Source organism: Motacilla alba, chromosome 25 (assembly GCF_015832195.1).
Source record: "Motacilla alba alba isolate MOTALB_02 chromosome 25, Motacilla_alba_V1.0_pri, whole genome shotgun sequence".
Lineage (NCBI taxonomy): Eukaryota > Metazoa > Chordata > Aves > Passeriformes > Motacillidae > Motacilla > Motacilla alba.
This window is the reverse complement of record NC_052040.1, coordinates 2,308,933-2,328,429: the sequence shown is the minus strand read 5'-3', so window position 1 is coordinate 2,328,429 and position 19,497 is coordinate 2,308,933. Positions and strand designations below refer to the sequence as shown.

The following is a 19,497-nucleotide window of genomic DNA, read 5'->3' as shown; positions in this document are numbered from 1 at the left end:
CAGAGGCCAGACCCAGCTGAGCGCACCCGGGGGACCCCAAAATTGGGGGAGGGAAAACGGCGACCCCCCCCCCCAGGACCTCTCAAGACCCCCCAGCTTCGGAGCTCTCCGGGGACGGATCCTTGGAAGCGGAGCAGATGTGGAAAATCCCTGGGGGGGGGCGGGTATTGGGGTGGGAAAAGGGGGGGTCAGAGGAGTGAGGAGGGGATTTGGGACCCCCAAAAATTTGGGGGGAGGGGGCTGAAATCCCACCCCCTGCGGAGCCTGGGCACAGCTCAGGGCAGGGATGGACACCCCGACCCCGGGGACACCCCCGTTACCGTGACCCACCCCAATTCCCGTGACCCCCCAATCCCTGTGCACCCCCCCCGTGACCACCCCGTTCCCGTTCCCCCCCAAATCCCCGTTTCCCCCGTTCCCGTCCCCACCCCGTTCCCGTTTCCCTCCAGTCCCCGTTTCCCCGCCTCGTTCCGGTGCCCCCCCCCGTTCCCATTCCCCCCCACCCCCGTTCCTCTCCCCGTTCCGGTGATTCCCCGTTTCCCCCCTCCCGTTCCCGTCCCCCCCCCCCCCCCCGCCGTTTCCCCCCGTTCCCCACCCCCCGTTCCGGTGCCTCCCCCCGTTTTCCCCCGTTCCCGTTTCCCACCCATCCCGTTCCCGTTCCTCCCAATCCCCGTTTCCCCCCACTCCCCGTTCCGGTGCCTCCCCCCGTTTTCCCCCGTTCCCGTTTCCCACCCTTCCCGTTCCCGTTCCCGTTCCTCCCAATCCCCGTTTCCCCCCCCTCCCCGTTCCGGTGCCTCTCCATTCCCGTTTCCTCCCATTCCCGTTTCCACCCCCCCGTTCCGGTGCCCCCCGTTCCGGTGCCCGGTGCCCGGTGCCCGGTGCCGGTACCGGCCGAGCCCAGCAGCGCCGCCGCCACCCAGGCCAGGATGAAGGACCAGGAGAAGCTCCAGGAGCTGCGGGGGGGCCCCAGCAGGGCCAGAGACCCCCCCGAGCCCAGCCCGAGCCCCGCGAGCGCCAGCAGCCCTGGGGACACGGGCGTCAGGGGACAGCCACAGGGACAGGGGACAGGGACAGGGACAGGGGACAGGGACAGCGGGGACAGCCACAGGGACAGGGGACCTTTAGGGGCAGGGACGGTTTGGGACAGGAGAGACCGGGGACAGCAGGGACAGGGGACAGGGACAGGGGACAGGGGCAGGGGACAGTTCGGGGCAGGGACAGCAGGGACAAGAATGACAATGGAGCTGGGACAGGAGACAGTTTGGGACAGGAGTGAGAAGGGAGCAGGGACAGGGGACAGCTCAGGGCAGGGGTGACACTCCCAGCAGGGACAGGGACAGCCCCGACGCCCCCACATCCCCACCCTGCGCAGCCCAGCGCTGTCCCACGGGGACAGTCCCCAACCCCCGTGTCCCCCCGTGTCCCCACGTACCCGCCAGCAGCAGGGTGGCCCCGGCCGCTCGTTCCCGCGCCCGCCGGGCCCCGCGGGTCCCCAGGGGCAGCCCCAGCGCGACCCCCGCGGCCGCCGCGACCACCGAGAGCAGCAGCAGCACCCGCGTGGCCTCCAGCAGCGCTGGGGGGGACACGGCGTGGGGACACCGCGGCGACACGCCGGGGACACCCCCAGTCCCGCCCTGCGCGGGGTGGGGGGGACATCTCCGGGGGACGCTGGGGACACCCGTGGGGACAGCTCTGGGGTTCCCCGCGGGTGGCACCACCGGGGACGCCACGAGGGGACGCTGGGGACAGGGATGGGCACCCCCAGTTCCCGCCCTGCGCGGGGGTGACATCCCCGGGTGACACGCGTGGGGACAGCTCTGGGGCTGGCAACGCCAGGGACAGCGGGGACACCACGGGGGGACCCAGGGGTGGGGACGTTGGGGACAGGGATGGAATCCCCGATTCCCGCCCTACACAGGGGTGACATCTCCGGGGGACGCTGGGGACACCCGTGGGGACAGCTCTGGGGCTGGCACCGACAGGGACAGCGGGGACGCCACCAGGGATGGGGACGTTGGGGACAGGGATGCCCCCCCCCCCCAGTTCCCGGCCTCTTGTCCCCCCCGGGCGTACCTGGGGCGGTGGCGTGGGGGTGGCACTGTCCCCCGAGGCAGCGGTGCCACAGCCCCAGGCTGGCCGTGCCCCCCGCTGCCCGCCGCTGCAGCCAGAACGGGGTGGCGGTGGCGGCCACCAGCAGCGCCAGGCCACTGGCCCCGCACAGCGGCCCCCCCCGGCGGCATCCTGCGGGGACACGGGGACAGCGTGGGGACAGGCGTGGGGACACAGGGACAGCGTGGGGAGACGTGGACAGGCGTGGGGACAGCGTGGGGACAGTGTGGGGACATGGGGACAGCATGGGGACAGCAGCAGGGACCCGAGGACAGGTGTGGGGACACGGGGAAAATGTGGGGACAGTGTGGGGACATCCCTGGGGAACACAGGGACAGGCATGGGGACAGCACGGGGACAGTGGCAGAGGCATGGGGACAACCCTGGGTGCATCTGTGGGGGACATGGGGACAGCTGGGGACATGGGGACAGCATGGAGACAGCTCTGGGGTACACGGGGACAGCAGTGGGGACATGGGGACGGCATGGGGACAGCAGCAGGGACACGGGGAGTGCATGGGGACACAGGGACAGCATGGGGACAGCATGGGGACATGGGGGTACCCGTGGGTGGCATCTCCGGGGGACACTGGGGACACCTGTGGGGACATTCCTGGGGGAAGGGGCTACACGGGGGTGGCACCTCTGGGGACATGGGGGACATCCCTAGGGGACAGCAGGGGGGGGATGCAGGGGTGGGGACACTGGGGACATTGGGGACATTGGGGACTCACCCGCTGTCAGCAGCCGCGGTGCCGCTGGCCCAGGGCCACCTGTCCCCGTGTCCTGCTGTCCCCCGGGAGGGGACAGGGCCCCCGGCACGTGGCACTGCCATTGTTGGGGACACAATGGGGGAAGGCTCTGGCTGCTGAGGTGGCACGAGCCTGTCCCCAGCTGGGTGACACCGCGGGGGAGGGGGGGACACGGCCGGGCCCTGCCAGCGCCTTGGGGACAGCGGGTGACATCCCCGAGGGCAGTGCCAGCCCAGGCTGGGCTAGGGACCCTGCCCGGCTGGAGAGGGGACACTGGGGACACTGGGGACACGGGCACAGCAGGGTCAGGGACACTGGGGACACTGGGGACACGGGCACAGCAGGGTCAGAGATGCTGGGGACACGGGGACAGGGACATTGCCCACATGGGGACACCGGGGACACGCACAGGCGTCAGTGCCCGCGGGCCGGTGGCAGCAGGAGGGCCACGGTGACAACGGCGGTGACAACGGCGGTGACAATGGTGACGATGCCGCGGCCGCCGCGCGGGGGGGCCCTGGAGCAGGGGGGGCTGCAGGGGACACCTGGGGGGGGGGGTGACAGGGGCGACCCTCAGGGGCTGCACCCCCAAATCCCACAGAGACCCCACAGAGGGACCCCAAATCCACCAGAGAGACCCCTGGAGAGACCCCAAATCCTACAGACACCCCAAATCCCACCGAGCCCCCCCAGAGACCCCAAATCCACCAGAGACCTCACAGAGAGACCCCCAAATCCTACAGAGACCCCCCCCCCCCGGAGAGACCCCAAATCCTACAGAGACCCCCCCCCCCGGAGGGACCCCAAACCCCACAGACCCCCCACATCCCATCAAGCCCCCAGACCCAACACGGGGGAAGGGCTCGGGGGGAGTTCAGGTCGGGGGTCCCGGGGGAGTCCCGGAGTGTCCCGAGGGGTGTTCCCGGGGGGGTCCCAATGGGGCCCCAGGGGTGATCCCGAGGGTGATCCCGGGGGTCCCGGGCAAGAGACCCGGGGATGTTCCCGGGGGTCCCGGGGGTGTTCCCGGGGGGTCCTGTGGGGGTCCCGGAGGGGTCCCAGGGGTGGTTCCGGGGGTCCCGGGCAGGACTCTTGGGAGGGGTCCTGGGGGCGATCCCGGGGGTCCCGGGGGGTTCCCGGTGGTGTTCCCGGTGGTGTTCCCGTGGGGGTCTCGGGGGGTTCCCGGGGATGTTCCCGGGGTGTTCCCGGGGATGTTCCCGGGGATGTTCCTGGGGGGTCCCGGGGGTGTTCCCCGGGGGGTCCCGGGGGTCGCACCGTGGGGCAGCCGCAGTGTCACGGTGCCGCAGGCGCAGTCGCTGTCCCCCAGCAGCAGACACGTGAAGGTGCCGCTGTCCCCTCCCCGCACGTCCCGCAGCACCAGCGACACGGGGGCGACATCGGCGGCGACATCGGCGGCGACATCGGCGGCGACATCGGGGGCCACCAGCGCGGCCCTGGCGCCGTACGGGGGGTGGCAGCGCGGGGGACCCCGGCCCCGGGCGCACACGGGGACAGCGGGCACGGCGGGGTCACGCCGAAAGTGCCACCGCACGGTCACCAGGCGGCCCAGGGGTGTCCCCGCCACCGGACAGCCCAGGGTGACACTGGAGCCCAGGGTGGCGTTGGCCACCGCGAGGCCACCGTGGGGGCTGCGACACTCCTCGCAGTCCCCCGAGGGGTCGCCGCGACCTGGGGACAACGGGGAGTGGCACCGGAGGTGGCAGCCACGCGTGGTGGCGCTGGGGACAGCGGGGAGTGGCACCGGAGCCGTGGTGGCGCTGGGGACACTGGGGACAGGTGGCGCCGGCGCCCACCCCGGGAGATCCATGAGGGCACCCTGGAGGTTGTCACCGTCCCACGGGCGGGGGTGACACTGCTGGGGGACACTCGGGGACCGCCACCCGCTCGGGACAGGGGTGGGGACAGCGATGGGGACAGCGACATCTCCGCCAGCCCCGAGTCCCGCAGCCCCCCCGCACCCCAAACCCCGCACCCTGTGAGCCCCCAGGACCCCGGAGACCCCCGGAGACCCCGAACCCCCCGAGACCCCCCGGGACCCCCCGACCCCCCCCCAGAACCCCCGGACCTCCAGATCCCGGAGACCCCCGGAGCTTCTCCACCCTCCGGACCCCCCAACACCCCCAGGACCCCCCAGACCCCCCCTCACCTCCGGCACCCTCAGTTCCACCCCCAGACCCCCAGGACCCCCCTGAACTCACAACCCCCGAGACCCCCCCCAGGACCCCCGCAATCCCCCGGCCCCTCTGAGCCCCCCCAGAACCCCCCGAGACCCCCCCAGACCCCCGAAACCCCCCCAGGAACCCCCTGACCCCAACACCCCGAATCCCCCAGACCCTCAGGACCCGCCCGAGCCCCCCGAACCCCCCTGGACCCCCCAAACCCCCCGGACCCCCTGCCCCCCGCAGCCCCCCCGGACCCCCCCGAACCCACCGGGGGTCCCCAGGGCCGCCCCCAGCCCCAGGGGCAGCAGCAGCAGCAGCTCCCACATGGCACCGGGGGGACACGGGGGACACGAGTGACAGCCAGCCGCGGGGGGGGGACACGGGGGGGGTCACACGGGCCCGGCCCTGCCACGTGGCGGCCGCTCCTCCCCGCTTGTCCCCGAATGTTCCCGCGGGGTGTCCCCCCGCCGGCCCCGGTGTCCCTGTCACCCCCCTGTCCCTCCCAGGGTGTCACTGCCACCTCTGTGTCCCACCCAAGGTGTCCCCATGGTCCCCCCGGGATGTCCCTGCCACGCCCGTGTCTCCCCCAGGGTGTCCTTGTCACCCCCATGTCCCCCCAAAGTGTCCCCATGTCCCGCCCAGGGTGCTCCTGCCACCCCCGTGTCCCAGTCAGTGTCACCCCCATGTCCCCCACAGGGTGTCCCCCCACCTCACGGGGTCCCTGTCACCCCTCATGTCCCCCCAAAGTGTCCCCGTGTCCCCCCAAAGTGTCCCCGTGTCCCCCCCAGATGTCCCTGTCACCCCCATGTACCCCCAGAGTGTCCCCGTGTCCCCCCAAAGTGTCCCCGTGTCCCATCCAGGCCGCTCCTGTCACCCCCATGTACCCCCAGAGTGTCCCCGTGTCCCCTCAAAGTGTCCCCATGCCCCCCCCCCCGGCTGTGTCCCTCCCTCCCAGCCTGTCCCTGTCCCCCCTGGGGTGTCCCCATGTCCCCCCCAGGGTGTGTCCCCATGTCCCCCGATGTCGCACGGGGGGAGGGGGGGGGGGAACAGCCCAACCCCCTCCCCCCTCGACCCCCCCGGACCCCCCCAGTGCCACCCCCCCGGTGCCACCGCCCTGGGGACACCGGAAAGCCACGCCTGGAGCTCAAGTGCCACCACGAGCCGTTTATTGGCGGGGGACGGGGGGACCTTGGGGACCCCCCCATCCTGTCCCCCCCCCTTCGGGTGACCCCCCCCCCATCCTGTCGCCCCCCCTCAGTCCTCCAGGTTGCGGAACGCCGCCACCATCTCCTCCTGCAGCTGCGCGTAGGACGCCAGGATGCGCTGCTCGCCGTCCTTCACCGGGTCCTGCCCGCGGGGACACGCGGGGACACGCGGGGGACACGCGGGTGTCACCCCCACACCCGCACCGGGGAGTCCCGGAACCCCCCCGGGGCACCCACACTGAGATCCGTGTGGGGAACCCCCCCCCAAAAAAAATCCACAGCCCCCCCGGACACCCGCCCTGACGGTCACAGGGGACACGGGGACACGGGGACACGCAGGTGCCACCCCTAGAGCCGTGCGGGGGGGTCGCGGAACCCCCCCGGGGCACCCACACTGAGATTCGTGTGGGGAACCCCCCAAAAAAAAATCCACAGCCCCCCCGGACACCCGCCCTGATGGTCACAGGGGACACGGGGACACGCGGGGGATACGCGGGTGTCACCCCCAGACCCTCATGGGGGGGTTCCGGAACCCTAACCCCTCCCCCGGGACCCCCAGCCCCCCTTATCCTTCCCCCAGGACCCCCAAATCCCCCCTTAACCCTCCCGTGGGACCCCAAAACCCCCCTTAACCTTCCCATAGGACCCCCAGCCCCCCTTATCCTTCCCCTAAGACCCCCAAACCCCCCTTTAACCCTCCCCGAGGACCCCCAAATTCCCTTTTAACCCCCCCAGGACCCCCAAACCCCCCTTTAACCCCCCCAGGACCCCCAAATTCCCTCTTAACCCCCCCCCAGGACCTCCCCCAACGGGATTCTCGCCCCCCAAACCCCACCTTCTCTTCCCCCGGAACCCCCCAAACCCCCTTTCACCTCCCCCAGGACCCCTCCCCAGGGGGGTCTCTGCCCCCCACCCCCCCACCTGGAACTTCATGGCGCTCAGGCGGTACAGGATGTCGCCGAGCCCCTCGCGGATGGTGGCCCAGGTGACACGCTGCTCCTCGGGCCCCGCGCCCTCCACCGCCCCCCGCGCCAGGTCGTAGAAGGTGATGAGGTTCTGCAGCATGCCCACGGTCTTGTAGAAGGGGCAGAACCTGGGGGGGGGGGGCCCGGGGGGGTCAGGATGGGGGGTTTGGGGGGGCCCAGGGGTGTTTGGGGGGTCAGGAGGGAGTTTGGGGGGTCAGGAGCGGGTTGGGGGTGTCAGGGTGCAGCGTGCCCACGGTCTTGTAGAAGGGGCAGAGCCTGGGGGGGGGCCAGGGGGGGGTCAGGATGGGGGGTTTGGGGGGTCAGGGAGGTCAGAGTGGGGGAATTTGGGGGAGTTTGGGGGAATTTGGGGGGTCAGAAGGGAGTTAGGGGGATTAGGAGAGGTGCAGCATGGCCACGGTCTTGTAGAACGGGCAGAGCCTGGGGGGGGGTCAGGACGGGGGGTTTGGGGGGGTTTGGGGGGTCAGGGAGGTCAGAGTGGGGGAGTTTGGGGGAGTTCGGGGGGATTTTGGGGGGGTCAGGAGGGAATTAGGGGGGATCAGGGGGTGTCGGGGTTCAGCATAATCACGGTCCTGTAAAAGGGCAGAACTTTGGGGGGGCCCGGGTGGGGGGTTTGGGGGTCCCGGGGTGGGGTCCTGGGAGGGTTCCGGTCCCGGGCAGGGAGGGGTCAGGGCTGGGGGTCCCGGGGGTCCCGGTACCGGTCGTAGGCCGAGTATCCGTTCTGCTGCAGGAAATCGTCCTTGAGCAGCTTGGCCACCTCCAGCGTCACCTTGTCACCCTCGGCCAGCGACGCCTGCGGGGACAGCGCGGGCCTGGCACTGCCCCGGCCCTCCCGAGGCCACGGTCCCGACCCCGAACCCCACACACCCCACGGATCCCATAGATCCCACTGATCCCACAGATCCCATAGATCCCACACACCCCACGGATCCCACAGATCCCACGGATCCCACTGATCCCACGGATCCCATAGATCCCACGGATCCCACAGATCCCACGGATCCCACTGATCCCATAGATCCCACTGATCCTGCAGATCCCATAGATCCCACACACCCCACGGATCCCATAGATCCCACGGATCCCACTGATCCCATGGATCCCACGGATCCCACAGATCCCACTGATCCCATAGATCCCATAGATCCCACACACCCCACGGATCCCATAGATCCCACGGATCCCACAGATCCCACAGATCCCATAGATCCCACTGATCCCACAGATCCCATAGATCCCACACACCCCACGGATCCCATAGATCCCACGGATCCCACAGATCCCACGGATCCCACTGATCCCACAGATCCCATAGATCCCACTGATCCCACAGATCCCACGGATCCCACTGATCCCGCAGATCCCATAGATCCCACGGATCCCACTGATCCCACGGATCCCATCAATCCCAGACCTTGCCCACGAGCTGCACGATCTCGGCCAGCTCCTCCTCCTCCTGCAGGGTCCCATATCCCAGATCCCACATCCCAGACCCCACAACCCCCACAGACCCCATATCCCATATCCCACACCTCATATCCCACATCCCAGACCCCACAGACCCCACAAAGCCCCCGGACCCCGATCCCAGACCTTGCCCACGAGCTGCACGATCTCGGCCAGCTCCTCCTCCTCCTGCAGGGTCCCATATCCCATATCCCACATCCCAGACCCCACAACCCCCACAGACCCCATATCCCATATCCCAGACCCCATATCTCACATCCCAGACCCCATAAACCCCCAGCCCCCGATCCCAGACCTTGCCCACGAGCTGCACGATCTCGGCCAGCTCCTCCTCCTCCTGCAGGATGCGCCGGGCGCGGTCGCGCAGCGCGGGCAGCTCGGGGTGCGCGCGCTCGTAGTGCGGCTCCAGCGCGCGCAGGTAGCGCGAGTACGAGATCAGCCAGTTCACCGAGGGGAAGTGCTTGCGCTGCGCCAGCTTCTTGTCCAGCCCCCAGAACACCTGGGGTGTCACCCGGTGTCACCCGGTGTCACCAGGGGTCATCCCCAGGTCACCCAGGGCATCCCCCAGCTTCTTATCCCCATGGAACACCTGGCAATGTCACCCCCGAGTCACCCAGCATCTCTTTTCCACCCCCAGAACACCTGGGGTGTCACCCAGTGTCACCCAGTGTCACCCGGTGTCACCTTGTGTCACTCATCCTGTCCCCGAGCTTCTTATCCCCATGGAACACCTGCCAGTGTCACCCCCGTGCCACCCCCGTGTCACCGAGGGGAAGTGCTTGCGCTGCGCCAGCTTCTTGTCCAGCCCCCAGAACACCTGGGGTGTCACCCGGTGTCACCCAGTGTCACCCAGTGTCACCGAGAGTCATCCCTGGGTCACCCCCGGGTCACCCAGGGCATCCCCGAGCTTCTTATTCCCATGGAACACCTGCCAGTGCCACCTCTGTGCCACCCCCGTGTCACCCCGCATCTCTTGTCCAGCCCCCAGAACACCTGGGGTGTCACCTGTGTCACCCCGTGTCACCCCGTGTCACCCAGGCTGTCCCCAAGTTTCTGCTCCAGCCCCCGAGCACCCGCGACACCGGGAATGTCACCGCCGTGTCCTCACCCAGAGGTCAATGTCACCGTGGCCCACTCAGCATCCCCTGTCACTGTCCCCTCCATGTCACCCCACAGTGTGTCCCTGTCCCCTCCGTGTCCCCCCCACCCTGTCCCCGTTCCTGTCCCCCCCCATGTGCCCTCCCCCAGTGTGTCCCTGTCCCACTCACGCCCCCCGCTGTCCCCACTGTCCCCAGTGTCCCCGGTGTCCCCTCACCTGCACGATCCCCAGCGTGGCCGAGGTGACAGGATCCGAGAAGTCCCCTCCGGGAGGGGACACCCTGCGGGGCGGGGGAGGGGGGTCGGGGTGAGCTGGGGGTGCACGGGGGGGTCCCCCCGCCCTGGACACGGGGACACACGAGGACATGGGACACTCATGGGGACACACACGGGGACACAGGGACACACACGGGGACACACACGAGGACATGGAGACACTCATGGGGACACACACGGGGACATGGAGACACACACGGGGACAAGGGGACACACATGGGGACATGGGACACTCACAGGGACACACACGGGGATACTCATGGGGACACACACAGGGACAAGGGGACGCAGGGACAAGGGGACACAGGGACACTCATGGGGACACACAAAGGAGCACACAAGGGGACACTCACAGGGACAAGGGGACACTCATGGGCACACACATGGGGACAAGGGGACACGGGACACTCACGGGGACACGGTGACATGGGGACACACACGAGGACATGGGGACACTCATGAGGACATGGGGACACACATGGGGACATGGGGACACAGGGCCATGGGGACACACACCGGGACATGGGGACACAGGGACACGGGGACAGGGGACACTCACGGCGACATGGGGACGGACACACACCGGGACATGGGGACACAGGGACACGGGGACAGGGGACACGGGGACAGGGGACACTCACGCCCCGACGATGCTGACGCTGCCCTCGCGCTCGGGGCTCCCCAGGCAGCGCGCCCGCCCCGCGCGCTCGTAGAACGAGGCCAGGCGGGCACCGAGGTACGCGGGGTACCCGCTGTCTGTGGGGACACGGCTGTCACCGCCCTGGCACCCCCCTGGCACCCCCGGCACCCGCTGTCTGTGGGGACACGGCTGTCACCGCCCTGGCACCCCCTGTCACCCCCCTGTCACCGCCCTGTCACCCCCGGCACCCGCTGTCTGTGGGGACACGGCTGTCACCACCCTGGCACCCCCTGTCACCGCCCTGTCACCGCCCTGTCACCCCCGGTACCCGCTGTCTGTGGGAACACGGCTGTCACCACCCTGGCACTCCCTGTCACCGCCCTGTCACCCCCGGCACCCGCTGTCTGTGGGAACACGGCTGTCACCACCCTGGCACCCCCTGTCACCCCCCTGTCACCGCCCTGTCACCCCCGGTACCCGCTGTCTGTGGGGACACGGCTGTCACCACCCTGGCACCCCCCTGGCACCCCCGGCACCCGCTGTCTGTGGGGACACGGCTGTCACCGCCCTGGCACCCCCTGTCACCCTCCTGTCACCGCCCTGTCACCCCCGGTACCCGCTGTCTGTGGGGACATGGCTGGCACCACCCTGTCACCCCCCTGTCACCCCCTGTCACCCTGCAGGTTTTGGGGTCTCCCCCGTGCCCATCCCCCCACAGATTTTGGGGTCTCCCCCACCCCCATCCCGGATTTTGGGGTCTCTCCCCTCCCCGGTCACCCCGGGGTTTTTGGGGTCTCTCCCACCCCCATCCCGGGGTTTTTGGGGTCCTCCCACACCCACCCTCCCCAACCCGCGGGTTTTGGGGTCTCCCCCTTGCCCACCCCCTACACCCCGCGGTTTCTGGGGTCTCTCCCACCCCCATCCTGGTGTTTTTGGGGTCTCCCCCGTGCCCACCCCCCGGTTTCGGGGTCTCACCCGCGGGCATCTCCGCCAGGCGCCCCGAGATCTCGCGCAGCGCCTCGGCCCAGCGCGACGTGGAGTCGGCCAGGAGGCAGCTGTGCAGCCCCATGTCCCGGAAGTACTCGGCCAGCGTGATCCCTGCCACCGTGTCACGCGTGTCACACGCCTGTCACACGCCTGTCACACCCCCAGGGACAGCGCGATCCCTGCCACCGTGTCACGCGTGTCACACGCCTGTCACACCCCCAGGGACAGCGCGATCCCTGCCACCGTGTCACGCGTGTCACACGCCTGTCACACCCCCAGGGACAGCGCGATCCCTGCCACTGTGTCACGCGTGTCACACGCCTGTCACACCCCCAGGGACAGCGCGATCCCTGCCACTGTGTCACGCGTGTCACACGCCTGTCACACCCCCAGGGACAGCGCGATCCCTGCCACCGTGTCACGCCTGTCACACGCCTGTCACACGCCTGTCACACCTGTCACACCCCCAGGGACAGCGCGATCCCTGCCACCGTGTCACGCCTGTCACACGCCTGTCACACGCCTGTCACACCTGTCACACCCCCAGGGACAGCGCGATCCCTGCCACCGTGTCACGCCTGTCACACGCCTGTCACACGCCTGTCACACCTGTCACACCCCCAGGGACAGCGCGATCCCTGCCACCGTGTCACGCGTGTCACACACCTGTCACACCCCCAGGGACAGCGCGATCCCTGCCACCGTGTCACGCCTGTCACACGCCTGTCACACGCCTGTCACACCTGTCACACCCCCAGGGACAGCGCGATCCCTGCCACCGTGTCACGCGTGTCACACGCCTGTCACACCCCCAGGGACAGCGCGATCCCTGCCACCGTGTCACGCCTGTCACACGCCTGTCACACGCCTGTCACACCTGTCACACCCCCAGGGACAGCGCGATCCCTGCCACCGTGTCACGCGTGTCACACGCCTGTCACACCCCCAGGGACAGCGCGATCCCTGCCACCGTGTCACGCGTGTCACATGCCTGTCACACGCCTGTCACACACCTGTCACACCCCCAGGGACAGCGCGATCCCTGCCACCGTGTCACGCGTGTCACACGCCTGTCACACCTGTCACACCCCCAGGGACAGCACGATCCCTGCCACCGTGTCACGCGTGTCACACACCTGTCACACACCTGTCACACCCCCAGGGACAGCCCCAGCCCTGTCACACACCTGTGTCCCTGTCCCTCCATGTCCCACTGTGTCCCCCCATGTCCCTGTCCCCCGTGTCCCTGTACCCCTGTGTCCCTGTCACACACACGTGTCCCTGTCACACACACACGTGTCCCTGTCCCCCGTGTCCCCGTGTCCCCACCGGTGTAGATGGAGGCCTCGCGGGCGGCCACCGGCATGTTGGACGTGTTGGCCACCAGCGTCGTGCGCTTCATGATGGACTCGGAGCGGCCACCGACCTCCATGGTCAGCTGGGGACAGGCGTCACATTGTCACTGCCTGTCCCCTCCCTGTGGCACCCATGTCACCCCTGTGGCACCATGGGACAGCCCTGCCACCCCGGTGTCCCATCATGTCCCCCGTGTCCCGTGTGGTGCTGTCACCTCGGGGAAGTCCCTGAGGACTCTCCATGAACTCCCGTGTCACTGCCACCCCCGTGCCACCCCGATGTCCCCGCATCCTGCCGTGTCACTGTGCTACCCTGATGTCCCCGCTGTCCCTGATGTCCCGGTGTCCCCCGGACGTCCCGGTGTCCCGTGTGGCCGTGTCACCTCGGGAAAATCCCTGAGAGCTCTCCACGAACACCCATGTCACTGCCACCCCACTGTCACCCCTATGTCCCCGATGTCCCTGGTGTCCCCGATGTCCCGGTGTCACCTCGGGAAAATCCCTGAGATCTCTCCATGAACACCCGTGTCACTGCCACCCCACTGTCACCCCTATGTCCCCGATGTCCCTGGTGTCCCTGATGTCCCGGTGTCGCGGTGTCACCTCGGGGAAGTCCCTGAGGACCTCGGACATTTCGTTGCCGCGCTCCCCGCAGCCCACGTAGACGATGACGTCGCTGTTGGAGTACTTGGACAGGGACTGGGAGATCACCGTCTTCCCGCAGCCGAACGCGCCCGGGATGGCCGTGGTGCCCCCCTGCACGCACCTGGTGACACGGCGGTGGTGGCACCGCGGTGACACCCTGCGCCTGTCCCCACGGCCGTCCCTACCCCTGTCCCTGCGCCGGCCCCGTCCTGTCGCTGTTTCCTGTCCCCATCTCTGTCCCCAAATCCAGCTCTGCCTGTCCCCACATCCAGCTCTCCCTGTCCCCAAATCCAGCTCTCCCTGTCCCCAGCCCTGTCCCCAAATCCAGCTCTCCCTGTCCCCACATCCATCTCTCCCTGTCCCCAGCCCTGTCCCCTGTCCCCATCCCTGTCCCCAAATCCAGCTCTCCCTGTCCCCACATCCATCTCTCCCTGTCCCCAGCCCTGTCCCCTGTCCCCATCCCTGTCCCCAAATCCAGCTCTCCCTGTCCCCACATCCATCTCTCCCTGTCCCCAGCCCTGTCCCCTGTCCCCATCCCTGTCCCCAAACCCAGCTCTCCCTGTCCCCGTTCCCTGTCCTCAGCTCCATCTTTCCCTGTCCCCAATCCCACCCCTGTCCCTGTCCCCAGCCCTGTCCCCTGTCCCCATCCGTGTCCCAGTCCTGCTCCCTACAGGAACAGTGCACCGCAAAAGTCCCGGTCCCGATCCCGGTCCCAGTCCCCATCCTGGTCCCAATCCTAGTCCCGATCCCAGTCCCAATCCCAATGCCAGTCCCAATCCCAGTCCCGATCCCAGTCCTGATCCCCATCCCCATCCCAGTCCCGTTCCTGGTCCTGATCCCGTTCCCAGTCCTGTTCCCAGTCCCATTCCCGTTCCCAGTCCTGTTCCCAGTCCCGATCCCAGTCCCGTTCCCAGTCCCGTTCCCAGTCCCATTCCCGTTCCCAGTCCCGTTCCCAGTCCCATTCCCGTTCCCAGTCCTGTTCCCAGTCCCGATCCCAGTCCTGATCCCCATCCCCATCCCAGTCCCGTTCCTGGTCCTGATCCCGTTCCCAGTCCCGTTCCCAGTCCCATTCCCGTTCCCAGTCCTGTTCCCAGTCCCGATCCCAGTCCCGTTCCCGGTCCCTACGGGAAGAGCGCGTCCAGCACCCTCTGGCCGGTCAGCAGGGGGTGATTGGCCGGGAGCTTCTCGGCCACGGGCCGGACCTGCCGGACCGGCCACACCTGGATCATGGAGAGCGGCTCGCGGACCCCCTGGAACTCCAGCTCCAGCACCACGTCCTGCGGGATCAACCCGGGATCAGCTGGGATCAACCGGGATCAGCCCAGGATCAGCCCAGGATCAACCCAGGATCAACCCAGGATCAGCTGAAATCAGCCGGGATCAACCGGGATCAGCCGGGATCAACCAGGATCAGCCCGGGATTGGCAGGAATCAGCTGGGATCAGTTGGGATCAGCCCGGGATCAGCCCAGGATCAGCTGGAATCCACCGGGATCAGCCCGGGATCGGCTGGAATCAGCCCGGGATCAGCCTGGGATCAGCCCAGGATCGGCTGGAATCCACCGGGATCAGCCCGGGATCGGCTGGAATCAGCCCGGGATCAGCCTGGGATCAGCCCAGGATCGGCTGGAATGCACCGGGATCAGCCCGGGATCGGCTGGAATCAGCCCGGGATCAGCCTGGGATCAGCCCAGGATCGGCTGGAATCAGCCCGGGATCAGCCCAGGATCGGCTGGAATCCACCGGGTTCAGCCCGGGATCGGCTGGAATCAGCCGGGATCAGCCCAGGATCAGCTGGAATCAGCCGGGATCAGCCCGGGATCGACTGGAATCAGCCGGGATCAGCCCAGGATCGGCCGGGATCAACCCGGGATCAACCTGGGACCAGCCCGAGATCAAACTGGGATCAGCCAGGGTCAGCTCGGGACACCCCGCCGGCCCCCACTCCGCCGATCCCAATCCCGGTGATCCCGCTCGCGCTGATCCCGCTGATCCCGCTGATCCCGATCCCGCCGGTGCCGGTGCCGGTGCCGGTGCCGGTGCCGGTCCGGTGCCGGTGCCGGTGCCGGTGCCGGTGCGCTCACCGCCGCGCCGTAGTGCCCGGGGGGCGCGATGTAGGTGACGGTGCCGCGGCTGCGGGGCGGGACCATCAGCCGGTGCTGCAGCAGCGAGTTCTCCGCCACCGAGCCGTAAATGTCCCCGCCCGTCACGTGGCTCCCGACCTGGGGACACGGCGGCGACACCGTCAGCGACCCCCGGGGGGCTCCGCGCCCCCCGCCCCGGCTGCTGCGACAACGGCGGTGCCCGTGTCCCGCCGTGTCCCCGTGTGTCCCCGTGTCCTCGTGTGACCCGTGTCCCACGTCCCTGCCACCTTCGTGTCCTCATGTCCCTGCGCCCTCACCGTCCCTGTGTCCCTCAATGTCCCCATGTCCCTTGTGTGCCCCGTACCCCCGTGTCTCCGTGTCCCCCCATGTCCCCGCGGCTCTGTGACCCCCGTGTCTCTGTGTCCCCAATGTCCCTCTGTCCCTAGTGTCCCCGCACCGCCCCGTGCCTGTGTCCTCTCTGTCAGTGTGTCCCCACCCCCTTTTTGGGGTCCCCTCCTTGCCAGGGGGGACAGGGAGGGGACAGGGGAGGACAGAACGAGGGGACAACGGAGGATGGTGTCCCTTGGCAGGGACAGGACGGGACTGGGGGCGACAAAAGGGGACAGAGGAGTTGAGGGAGACAGGGCAGGATAGGGGGGACAGGGAGGGGATGGCAGGACAGGACGGGGAGGGGACAAGAAGGGGACAGGGAGGGGACGGGGGGATGGCAGGACAGGACGGGGAGGAGACAGGGAGGGGACAATAAGGGGACATGAAAGGGACAAGAAGGGGATGGTAGGACAGGACGGGGAGGGGACAAGAAGGGGACAGGGAGGGGACAAGAAGGGGATGGTAGGACAGGACGGGGAGGGGACAGGGGTGGGACGGAGGGCCCGGGAAGCCAGATGGGGTAGGGGGGACAGGACAGGGATGGGCCAAAGGGACAGGACGGGGGTGCAGGGAGGTGACAGGGAGGGGCCACGCACCCGGAGGTTCTTGCTGGGGACAAAGTCCCAGTCCAGGTGTCGCGGCAGCGCGGGGACGTTGGTGCCCCGCGGGATGTAGATGCTGCGCGTGGCCTCGGCGATGTCGCGCAGCGGCCGCTGGATCCCGTCGAAGATGGAGCCCAGGATGCCCGGGCCCAGCTCCACCGAGAGCGGCGTGCCCGTGCGCCGCACCGGGTCCCCCACCTGCACCCCCGCTGCGGCCGCTCAGGAACGTCACCGAGCGAGGGACACGGGGGACGGCGGCGACACGGGGACACGGGGGCAGCGGGGACACGGAGGGGACAGCGGGGATACGGGGACTGCAGGGACACGGAGACCGGGGGGACAGCGGCGACACGGGGACAGCGGGGACAGCGGGGACACGGGGGGGACAGCGGCGACACGGGGACTGCGGGGACAGCGGGGACCGGCGGGACAGCAGAGAGAGTGGGGACACGGGGGGACAGCGGGGACACGAGGGCCAGCGGGGACAAGGGGACTGCAGGGACACGGGGACCGGCGAGACAGCGGGGACAAGGGGACTGCGGGGACACGGGGAGTGCGGGGACAGCAGCGACACGGAGACCGGCGGGACAACGGGGACAGCGGGACGGGAGGGGCTGAGGGGGACACGGGGGCGACGGGGAGGGGACAGGACACAGGGGGACAGGACAGGATGGGGGGGACAGGGAGGGGACAGGAGGGGGCGGGACAGAGGGGACAGGGCAGGGCAGAAGGGAGGGACAAGGGAGGGGACAGAGCGGGACAGGACAGAGGCTCAGGGGAACAAGGGAGGGGACAGCAGAGGACGGCGGGGACGGGGAGGGACAGAGGGGTGGCAGGAGGGGACAGCGGGGACAGGATACAGGTCTCCTCGTACACCTGCAGCGTGGCCATGTCCCCCTCGAGGCGGATGATCTCCCCCACGAGCTCCGCGTGTCCCACCCGCACCAGCTCGTACATGGCCGCCCCCGCCATGCGCGTGGCTGTCACCACTGCGGGGACACGCCGCTGTCACCCCGGCCCCGGGCCACCACCGCACAGGGGACCCCCGTGTCCCCCAAGCCGATCCCGGGGTCCCCATCCCTGTCCCCTCCCCGTGGCGCCCCTGCCGTGCGCGTGGCTGTCACCACTGCGGGGACACGCCGCTGGCACCCCGGCCCTGGGCCACCACCCCCTGCCATCCCCCCTTGTCACCGGGCCAGCCCCGGGGCCACCACCCCACCCGGGACCCCTCTGTCCCCATCCCTGTCCCCTCCCCACGACCACCCCCGGGTACCTTCCCACGCTGTCCCCTCTCCTGTCCGCTCCTCGGGTGTCCCCTCCCATTGTCCCCTCTCCTGTCCCCATTTTAGTGCCACAAACGCCACCGGGATCCCCAGCCCGGGCTGTCCCTCTGTCCCCAGGGTGTCCTCACGATGTCCCCTCCTGTTCCCAACCGTGTCCCCCCCTCCATTGTCCCCTCCCCAGGTGCTCCCCGCCATTGTCCCCTCTCCTGTCCCTCTGTCCCCATTGTCCCCTCTCCTGTCCCCATTTCAGCGCCACAAACGCCACCGTGTCCCCATCCCCGGCTGTCCCTCTGTCCCCAGGCTGTGGCCGGGCTGTCCCCAGGTGTCCCCAGTGTCGCCGTACCGGGCCCGGACACGCCGTGCACGGCCCCCAGCAGGCTCTCGCGCTCCTCCAGCCGTGTCCCCCGTGTCCCCTCCATGCTGTCCCCTCCCCGCCGCGCCGCCACCGCCGTTAAATGGCCCCGGGCGCCGGCGACAACCGGACAGGGCCACCGCAGGTGTGGCACCGCGCGCAGCCAACGGCCGCGTCCCCACCCCCGGGGACACCGCGGGGACAGCGGGGTGACACCGGCTGGCTCCGGCGACAGGGCCACCGCGGGTGTGGCGCTGTGTGCAGTCAACAGCCGCTCCGGGGGACACCGGGTGACACCGGCACGGCCCGGCTCGGGGTGACAGGGACACGGCGTGGGTGTCCTTGTCACCTCCCTGCCGTGTCCTTGTCACCCCTTTCTGTTTGTCACCCCCATGGCCTTGTCACCCCCTTCCTTTTGTCACCCTCATGGCCTCGTCACCTCCCTGCCGTGTCCTTGTCATCCCTCTTTGTCACCTCCATGGCCTTGTCACCCCCTTCTCTTTGTCACCCCCATGGCCCTGTCACCCCCCATGTCTTTGTCACCTCCTTCCCTCTGTCACCTTGGGGCACAATTTTGGGGTCCCCCCCACCCCCTAATTTTGGGGCTCCTCTCCTCATGTTGGGTTCCACCCCCATTTTTAGGGTCCCCTTTTCCCCCATTTTGGGGTCCCACCTCGCATTTTTGGGGTCCCCTTTTTGCCCCATTTTGGGGTCCCACTCCTCATCTTTGGGGTCCCTCTCCCCATTTTGAGGTCCCCTTTTTTCCCTATTTTGAGGTCCCACCCCCATTTTTTGGGATCCCTTTTTCTTCTCATTTTGGGGTCCCACCCCTCATGTTCGGGGTCCCTCTCCTCATTTTTGGGATCCCTTTTTCTCCTCTTTTTTTGGGGTCCCAACCCCCTTTCTGGGATCCCTTTTTGTTCTCATTTTGGGGTCCCCTTCCCCCCTTTTGGGGATCCCTTTTTCTCCTAACTTTGGGGTCCCCTTCCCCCATTTTTGGGATCCCTTTTTCTCCTCTTTTTTTGGGGTCCCACCCCCCCTTTTTGGGATCCCTTTTTCTTCTAACTTTGGGGTCCCCTTCCCCCATTTT

At 68.6% G+C, this 19,497-nt stretch overlaps 3 protein-coding genes across 3 annotated transcripts; all 3 read right to left on the bottom strand.

Annotated features, from left to right (window-relative positions):
• LIM2 (lens intrinsic membrane protein 2) lies at window positions 1-1,898 on the bottom strand. The gene is made up of 3 exons (XM_038161949.1): window positions 1,433-1,898; window positions 889-1,023; window positions 1-150 (listed from the first exon to the last, which is right to left on the bottom strand). The coding sequence occupies exons 1-3, from the start codon at window positions 1,788-1,790 to the stop codon at window positions 83-85; spliced, it is 561 nt and encodes a 186-aa protein (XP_038017877.1). The 5' UTR covers window positions 1,791-1,898; the 3' UTR covers window positions 1-82.
• A 1,164-nt stretch (window positions 1,899-3,062) lies between these two features.
• Window positions 3,063-5,367, bottom strand: LOC119711579. Its single transcript, XM_038161950.1, has 3 exons — window positions 5,310-5,367; window positions 4,134-4,547; window positions 3,063-3,406 (listed from the first exon to the last, which is right to left on the bottom strand). Exons 1-3 carry the CDS (start codon window positions 5,365-5,367, stop codon window positions 3,276-3,278), a joined length of 603 nt encoding a protein of 200 aa, XP_038017878.1. The 3' UTR covers window positions 3,063-3,275.
• Window positions 5,368-6,246: 879 nt separating this feature from the next.
• On the bottom strand, window positions 6,247-18,544 carry LOC119711547 (V-type proton ATPase catalytic subunit A-like). Its single transcript, XM_038161902.1, has 14 exons — window positions 18,399-18,544; window positions 17,633-17,761; window positions 16,767-16,981; window positions 15,781-15,918; window positions 14,823-14,974; window positions 13,656-13,818; window positions 13,027-13,135; window positions 11,686-11,808; window positions 10,712-10,826; window positions 10,012-10,075; window positions 8,992-9,195; window positions 7,928-8,022; window positions 7,168-7,339; window positions 6,247-6,388 (listed from the first exon to the last, which is right to left on the bottom strand). Exons 1-14 carry the CDS (start codon window positions 18,472-18,474, stop codon window positions 6,296-6,298), a joined length of 1,848 nt encoding a protein of 615 aa, XP_038017830.1. The 5' UTR covers window positions 18,475-18,544; the 3' UTR covers window positions 6,247-6,295.
• Between the last annotated feature and the right edge of the window lie 953 nt (window positions 18,545-19,497).